The 9,203-nt window shown below is 45.3% G+C and overlaps 1 protein-coding gene across 1 annotated transcript; it reads right to left on the bottom strand.

Moving 5' to 3' along the window:
• Window positions 1-576: 576 nt before the first annotated feature.
• LOC125323822 (WD repeat and coiled-coil-containing protein) lies at window positions 577-8,717 on the bottom strand. The gene is made up of 5 exons (XM_048299124.1): window positions 8,631-8,717; window positions 8,160-8,277; window positions 4,514-6,383; window positions 2,974-3,091; window positions 577-1,175 (listed from the first exon to the last, which is right to left on the bottom strand). Exons 3-5 carry the CDS (start codon window positions 6,362-6,364, stop codon window positions 910-912), a joined length of 2,235 nt encoding a protein of 744 aa, XP_048155081.1. The 5' UTR covers window positions 6,365-6,383; window positions 8,160-8,277; window positions 8,631-8,717; the 3' UTR covers window positions 577-909.
• Window positions 8,718-9,203: the final 486 nt, after the last annotated feature.

The raw sequence follows: 9,203 nt of genomic DNA, 5'->3' as shown, positions 1-9,203 counted from the left end.
TAGGCAATGAAAAAATAAGAGATTATCTTAGTCCTGAGACAGCAGCACCGATTCTATAATCTAGTTGCTTGATGCCTTTTCACACAGTAAGTGCCACTGTGAAAGCCTGATAAACTGCTTAATGTTATCATGCTGTGATTTTATGGGGAGCAATCTTGGATTAGTCTTTTCTTCAGTGCTGCAATCCATGTTACATAAACTTGTGCTTACATAAACTTTTTCTAAATTTCCCCTCTGCATTTTCTCTCTCTCACTACAAAAGCCCATAGACCATTTTCTTCTGTCAGACTTTAACTGGATGTTCCCATCACAAAGGATGAGACACGTGACAACCACTTCCCCAAATCCACAGAGATGGAAGCAGAGAGGTGTTATGGGCAGGTACAGGAGGGGAAAAGGACCTCACTTCCACACAATATGGAAGTTCCACATAATCCTACTTTATACCAAACTCCATGACCCTACACTGGTGCTTACACCAGTGCAAACCCAGGTACACTTCTGCAGGCACTGCTCCTAAATAACACCAGTGTAATATTTCAGGCTTTAGCAGAAGAGAGGAAACGGGACAATGCAGCATTTTGAAGGATTTCTTTATTATCCAAGTTTACTATTACCTAAAAACACCAATGTATTAAAGACCAAGATGGAAACTTCAGCTCAGAAACTTGTAAGAATGCACATTTTCAATCTCATCTGTACTACAAGAGGCATAGTTAAAAAACACTGCTCAGTATAAAAAAAAGTTAATGTTTCCAAGATCAAATAAATAATTTACAATGCAACAAAAAAAATTACAGAAATTGTACAGAGATTTGAGACTGTTGATAATTTGCAGTCCCATACAGTAAACATAAAAGCCTCCCATCATCAGACAGGCATTGCAAAACCACTGTCAAAAACTACATTTTAATTGCTGGGCTGCTCTGAAGGGCTGCTGCTGTCCAAGGTCTTGGAGGAGCAGTCCCTGAAGACTTCCAGAGAACTGGTGATGTCCAGGCTTTCAGAAGAAGTGGATCTACACCCCTGTGTGGAACTGATGATGTCCAAAGTTTTGGAGGAGCAGGCACTGTAGCCTTTTGCACTGGCATCTCTGATGAGGATCTCCTGTGTGGATGTAAACATTAACGGGATGAAGCCCTCGCTGTCCGCTGTGAGGACGATCCAAGAGGAACCTGTGAAGACAGGCACATGGCTGTTGATTAATTTTTGTGTAATTAGGGTATGTTTAAGGTAAAAAATAAATTTCTTCTAGAATTAAATGCTTCTGTATATTTACAGCTTTCTACAAAAAAAAAAAGTATAGCGGTTGTACAGAAAAGATACAGGTTGTACAATCTCAAAAATAAAGGACACTTGGTAACTATGATGGATTTTGCCACTAGGAAATGAGACAACAATAAATGCATGCTTCAAATGAGGAGGAATGAAAGTCTGAACAGAATTCATAAGCATCCACACTTGGTTTTAATTAGGTATTGATAAGCTATTTCACAGTGCTAAAGCTGTGTAGATACTATAAAAAGCAGAGATTTAGTAAATTAAATGACAAATTAATGTAATAAAGACAACTTAGAAACTGCTTTTATTACATAATTTCACTATACTTAATTCCAAGAAGTACAAGGAAGAAATACTTTAAAATACTGTACAAATCCAACATCTCTGGTCCATTTGCTATTTGACTTCATCATGAGCATTTGTTTTACAATCTGAATCTGAAACCCTGACTTCTACCAATACAGATAAACCAGAAAATTTTTCTATTTTTATCCATTAAGCTGATGAAGCAAGAAAATAGAGCTCGTGGTGGGTAAGGGAATTCAGAGAAGCATTTCCAGCTGTTTGTAAATTTACATTATGTAACTTTACATCACAAGTGAGGTCACAGAAAGATTGTAGCTTAAAAGCACACAACCCTCTAATCTTTTGGCTTAATTTGGACCAGACTTGAGTCAAAAATCAATACAACTCAGGATTTGAAAATACTATTCCTACTTTTCATCTGTATAGTTCAAACAAACATTCCACCAACAATTCATTAGGAGAACTAAAGCTTGGACGATGGCAAGAACAGCAGCCATAGGCTTTGGGATGGTTGCTCAGTGATCTGCAAGCAGGCAGAGAGCAGATACAGGGGGCAACTAGATGGAATACAGCACAGGGAATACCTGTACTAGTGAGGGATCATATCCCAAAGTGTGTTTTCTACCTTTGCCCAGAGTGTGACACTCAGAACTGACACACACACAGACACATGGGATGGGCATGGCATGAACTGGTAACAGCAGAGGAGATACAGCAGTAAGAGAGGCAGTTTTCTTCACAGAAAAACCTGATGTGAAATGCTCTGCTGAAGTGTACAGAGCTGCTTCTGTGCTACAGGATTTCCTAAAGCAGACTAGATACTGGAGCTACAGGTTCAAATATAGAACGCTGTTCTCCCAAAACCACCAGTCAATCCCACCCTCCTTGTTACTCAGACTTCTCTCTTTAGAACAGATGACAAGAAGTAAAACACTGTCTGAAAGTAACTTTCCTGTATAACTAGTTACTTGATAAGGGGGCATCAATATGTAGTTCTGCTCTTCTTTTTTTTTTTTATAATGTAAAGATTCTTCTCAGTAAAAGAAGATTCAGAGAAGAATTTTTACATTATAAAAAAAAAAAAAAAAAGGCAAAATTTTACTAATCTTTCATTATTTATTCCTTGGGTTTTTCCCTGGATGGAATATGCATACTGCTGTTGCTCCCTAAGAATGTCACGAAGAATCACAGAATGGTTTGGGTAGGAAGGGACCTTAAAGCTCATCCAATTCCATCCCCCTGCCATGGGCAGGGACACCTCCCACTAGACCAGGGTGCTCCAAACTCCATCCAGCCTGGCCTTGGGACACTTTCAAGGACGGGGCAGCCACAGCTTCTGTGGCAATGTGTTTGAAGTGTTTGTACTCTTGGATGATCCCAACATACCGTGCTGCATTTCTACAAGGGAGAGGTTGAATAGCTGCTGGACGATATTTAGGCGGAGTTTACCACCACAGAGAAGAACAGCCCGACTTTCATCTGCATCACTTTTGGAAAGCTGCTTCTGCAAATGCAAGGAACAGTCATTAGCTACTTGATGTATAGTTAAAATGGCATTAACCAAAACAGGATCACAGATGTGTCTTCAGTGGCATCATTTACAGAAAGTCAAATGCTACATACATTCAGACCCATTTGCAAGATTTATCCTTTAAAGTCTCAGCTCTCAAAGTGCTGATGGGTGAGTGACAGCAGCAAGGAACAGTGCTCATCCAGCATGTCAGAACAGGAGAGAAAATCACGCACTGCTGCTGCAGAAACCACGAGCTTCATCCACACCACAATGCTCATCCTCATCCTTCCATCTGTGAGGGACATTTCCCCAGGGAGTTTGTAAAGCTGCAGGTTTTCCACCCCCATGTCCCCCCACCCATCCCTGATCCAACTTCAGAGGTGAGAACTCCTGCTCATGGATGCTGGGGTGAGGAACAAGCTCAGAAGGGCTTGTTTGTCCCACCCCTGACCATCACTGCCCCAAGCCTTAAATCCAAAAACAGTCTTTGAAGAATATGCCCAGTAGGGCAGAACAAAGCATTTTCTAGATCTGTTATTACAATTATTAAATGTTTACAATGGGAAACAGTGAAGAGAGTAGGGAATATGACCTAGAACTTAAGAGTTCAATGCTACAAAAGTTGGTAATTTTTTTCAATAATAAAGTTTAAAAGTAAGAGCTAATTGAAAGGAAAATGAGTTTAAATTACTTTGAATATTGACTAAGGTTTATTAATCTGAATTCTGGAAGCCACCTCGTAGATCTGTGCCAGCTTTTGATAATCAGGTAATTTACCCTTTCTAGCATGAGATTTGCAAGAGCAGATCTTTCAGCCAAAGAAAGTGGTTTTCACATGAAATTTCACTTTAAATCCATTTTTAAGCTATGTAAATGGAATTATCTATTGTGTCCCTAAGGGTGTCTTTCCTCCTTGGATGGTGCTCTCAATGCTAATTAGCAACATTTCTGTTTCAAAGACAAAGCAATTTGCTTTTGTTACAGTCTTCATTATTTTAGTTTTCCTCACAGGACAGCAGGAGATTGATACCAATTCCCACACATGGAAATCTTCATTTGTCTAAACTTCTATACAACAAGATTTAGAAGTTGCCTAGGAAAAGCACTCCCTTCCTAGAACTCCATAAAGGGCTTTAATTCTGCAACTGAGCTGCCACATGTGGGTCCTCTGGAGTCCCAGCAGCCTCTGTGCAGAGCTGAGGGGCTTGGCCCAGTGTGAGGTGGGGACAGGGAGCTGCACATTCTTGGGTATCCCACTGCTTTAAAAACACTGGAAGCCTGCAGAGTTATGGGATTTATAACCATAGTTCCACCTGCAGGAACAGGATGGAAATCCTACTGACTGTTACTTGAGCATTACAAAGAACATACATAAACAGGTTTCGCCATTAAGGTGCCCAATAATAAAATTACCTGGCACGTGATGTTAATAAAAGAGGGTTCCTGAGAAGATGGGTACACTGGAAGATTTATCTTCCCAGATTTTAGCAGCTCAGTTAATTCACAGAGATGGTGCTGCAATTCTGTGAAGTTACCAGACAATTTTTCCACATTTTTCAAAAAGTAACTAGCCTCCTTTTCACTGAACAGGTTACTCTTGTAAGAATTGGGTATTTTGGAAGCTGCCTCAGGCTGCCTTTTTGGGGACGTTGGCTTGTTAGAAGCGTTAGATAGTGCCACACTCCGATTAACTGGCTCAGCATCCAGAGTCTCGACAGCTGGAGGAAAATTCATGGAAATCTTTTTGTCTTTGAGGTTGCTGATGTTCAACACCAGGTTTTGTTCATAAACAGGACTCTTGATTTCTTCAATGAGTTTCCTTCGGCTCGTAGGAGACTGGAGGGCAGAGCGATCTGGTATCAGGAGCCCACGGCTGAGAGGGTGGACCTCTCTAGAGGGATCATGAGGAACACTGGAAAGGTTCAAACTGGAGCTGCCATCAGCTGACACAGGCATTGAAGAACCCATTTCAAATATTAGCTCCTTAATCATCAATCGGATCATGTATTTGTCTGATCTTGAAGAGGGAAGAAAAGCCGGGTCAGAGAATTTTTGTCTTCCAACCAGTATCAGTAACAATTTCTTGGTCAAGAAGCACAAACCTTTTGGCTTCTCGCTTTTCTCTAGCTGAATTTGTTGAATATTGGGTAAATTGGATGAAGTCAGTGAATAGACTAAAATAACATTACAAGTATTGGAGGCAACAGAGACAGTTTGAGTTTTGGAGTCAAAAGCCATTATATCAGGAACCAGAATGCCTGGGATGCTCACTTTTTTGGTAGAGGTAACCTTTCTTTCAAAAGTCACCAAGATGAGGTGTGAGGAATCTTGGCCACTTCCCGTCAGGTAGTCCTTGGGCCTCAGGTGAAGGAGAGGGCTGGAATCAACACCCTGTTTGCTGGAAAGTATGTGAGTTAGATCCACGGGAGATGTAACCACAGACAAGGGCTTCTCAGAGTCCAGTGACTTCTTCCCTCCATCCAAGGAATACTCTTCCTCCCCACACAAGCTGGACTGTGAGGGGAAGGACTCGGTTTCAACGCTTGATGGAACTTCGAAGGCAACACCAGCATTTAAGCCACAGATCTTGTCCAGAGGGAGCTCGGTGGCAACAGCGACTTGTAAATTCTGTGTAGCTTCCACGGCACAGATGTAGCCTCCCACATCAAAGATTGGGCAAAAAGAGCAAGCGCTCAGTGTTTTCTGAGCATCATCCCAAATGTAAGAATGGAGGGCACTGCCCACCCCAACGACCAAGCGATCTCCTTCCTTGGTCCAACAGGCGCAGTGGATGAGCCCACTGCCCTTGATGTCCGCGTTAATTCTGGAGTTGTTCAGGTGGACAGAGGGCAAGACGGAGGCATCCCGGGTGGTCAGCACAGCCAAGACCTCCTTGCTGGGATGCCACACGCAGCCCTGGGGGAGCACAGGGTACGGCTCGCTGATGTCGCAGATCTGGGAAACCAGGAGCTTGTTTCTGTCGGCACCGTTGAAGCAGAGCTGCCAAATGGTGACGTGCTTTTTGTGCTGCACCGCCAGCAGGGCCGGGGCCTCGGCAGGACACGGGCCCCAGTACAGCCCGTGCACGTGTTCAAACTGACCCACCACGCTCGAGTCACCGAATTTGGGCTCTCCGTTCTGCAGCTGCAGCGCAGTCAGGATCACCTGCTTCCCGTCCGTCCAGGCCAGCCCGAGCACCGGGTGAACGGCCTGGTGCAAGGCATTGAGGCCAGTTCGCAGGAGCTTTGCCTTTCCCAGCTCCATGACTTTTAAAGTGAAACATCTACACAGAAAAGAATGAGAAGGAAAAAATAAATTATTGCAGAGGATAGAGGACAATACCTGGATGATTATTTAGCTTATGACCCTGCCAGTGCTGGACTTCCCCTTCCAGTGAAGTCAATATACACGTAATGTTCACCTATGCTTAATTCCCAGCCCAATAATTTTGTTTATGATGTTTCCACCACGAAATGCAATTTTAAGAGAAAAAAACTTTGCTATTTCTATAGACTTACCATCAAATTTCTGCATTTTCATCACAAGACCAGTCCTTTTATTCTAATCAGTAAGCTGCTGTTCTCAGAATATTTTCTAATTACCTCAATATCAACAATTCTCAAAATACTGCTGCTGCTCACTCTCAACTTCCTGGACCATTTGTGGTCAGATGAAGTAATGCCTTACAAGTATAACCAAGCATTAATGTATTATCTACAAATCTGATCCTGTATTAAGTGTGTGAGAATGAGGCATTTGGATGGTTATCCCAGAATGCTCTCTAAGAAAGAAAATTCAGTTTTGAAGAAAGTTAGCATGAAAGCAGATTTTTTCTGAGGAAATGAACAAGAAAAGAATTTAAAAGAAGACATACACAAGGCATCAACACTATGGAAAACTCCAGGATTTTACACATATTTCTAGTTTTTGAGGTGTGAGCAATCCCTACTCTGTGCACAAAAGCCAGTTCAAAGGAATTGATGGTTTCCTAATTTAAGATCTTCATACAATTAGGCTCAGATGCAAAGCCATGGCACAGAATGAGTTGCAGTTTTAGTAGGAAACATGAAGAACAAGAAGAAAGGTTCTTAGAAAGTAAAATCTGTCAAACTGGAAGAGTTTATCACAATGTGCAGGGCCTGGCACCACTCAGTATTTTAATTATTTGTGGACCACCCTAAACTTGCAGGAAGAGGATTGCATGAGTGGATTTCAAAGATTCAAATTGTATAGAAAGTTATGTTTTTTATGGCCAAGGTACCTTCTTCTCAACCTAATACAAATGCAAAATAATATACTTAGTAAAGAAAAAACCCACCAACTTGGATACCTCTCCAGGAATAATTCCCTAGGTAGAGGTATAGCAAAAAAAAGATCTGGCTTACAGTGGATCACAAACTGAGTATTTCAGTAATGTAAGAATGTTGCCAAGTAAGAATAGTTAGTTCTGGAATGTTTTAAGAGGGATGCCATACACAAGGGACATAATTACTCCACTTCCTCATTGCTAACAGTATCTCCACTGCACCTACTTCTGAGCTCAAGGATAATGGAAATGCTTAACAAAGCTCAGGGATCAGAGAAACACGGGAAGTGGGTTCTCTGTCTGGAGAAGACTGTGAGTCGAAACTTGAGAACATCCACCAGCCCAATGACAGAACATCCATCCACTGTTCTCCTGGTATACTCTGGACAGTGCATGATAATAATCAGCTTAGTTTCAACAAAGATTTAGGTCAGCTACTAAGGAAAAATTCTGACTATAAGTGATAGCTAAGCATGGAAGCAGGTTACCTTGGAGAGGAGGGAAAGGCACTCCATTAATTTCATAATCTGTAAGAGCCAATTAAGGAAATGTTTGTCAGGGATAAGTTTAAGTACACTGAATCCTGCCTCACAGGAGAGCACTCAAGATACTTCTAATGCAACTTCTCCACCATCTACCCAGCCTCTCCTCTATAATCAACCTCAGTCCTGTTAAGCAGCCACCACTTCCAGGAAAATGAACATTGGATGTTCGCTGTGCTCAGAACCGCACACGCTGCTGGGCAATACTTACTGGTGGCAGGGAGATACGAGATAATGTGCCTCATAAGACACACCAAGATGCTAAAGCCTCCTGGGCCATCTGGAGAGGTTCCTGTGTCACAAGGGGCGTTTGCACTATCCCAGAGGATCTGGAAAGCAAAAAGAGCGAGAGACCCACTGGTCAACGGATTCCAGTGCCCTGTGCCCAAACCCACACCGCCTCCGGCAGCGCCCGGCCCAGCCCCAGCTCCCCAGGCAGGAGTCACACCACAGGCCGGGTGCTCGGCGAAATGCGGTGCCCGTCCCAGCCCCAGGGGCAGAGGAGCCGCCGCAGGGACCCCCCGGCACCGGGCGGCCACGGCAGCAGCGGGCCGGGGAGCGCGCATGAACCGCCCGCCTGCGCCGCCGCTCCCTGCGCGGGCCCGCCCGCACCGATATTCCCCGCCTCCCCGGCGGCCCGTCCACCGCCTCTCCGCCCCGCCACGGCCGCGGCCTCGCTCACCCGCCCTGCCGGCGGCCCGGCCCGGCCCGGCTCCGGTGAGGCGGTCCCGAGGCCGCGCAGCCCCGGCGGCGCTGGGCTGTGGCGGGCACCGCCTTCCCGCAGGGCTGGGCCCGCCTCCCGCTCCGCACGGCCTGGCCCAGCACGGCCTGGCACCGCCCGGCCGCGGGGGGCGCCAGCGCCGCTCGGCCCGCCCGGGCGCTCTGCGGCGGCGGCGCTCTATGGCCCAGCGGGCGCGGCCTGCGCGGGGCGGGCGCCTCGCGCCGCTCCTACCGCGGCTCCCCCCCAGCGTCTCCGAGGAGCTGCGGGGCCTGAGCGGACGGGGGGAGGAGACGGGGATTCACAAGTCATAGGATATCCCCAGGTGGGAGGCACCCGCCGGGATCACCGAGACTAGCTCCTGTGCGCAGCACACCCCAAGAATCACACAATGTACCTGAGAACGCTTCTTCAGCTCAGGGTTGGTGCTGTCAGCACTGCCCTGCGGAGCCTGTTTCAGTGCCCAGCCACCCTCTAGGTGGAGAACTTTTCCTGATACCCAACCTAAACCTCTCCTGACACAACTCCATGCCATTC

Source organism: Corvus hawaiiensis, chromosome 3 (genome assembly GCF_020740725.1).
Source record: "Corvus hawaiiensis isolate bCorHaw1 chromosome 3, bCorHaw1.pri.cur, whole genome shotgun sequence".
NCBI lineage: Eukaryota > Metazoa > Chordata > Aves > Passeriformes > Corvidae > Corvus > Corvus hawaiiensis.
This window is presented reverse-complemented; position numbering and strand designations above follow the sequence as displayed.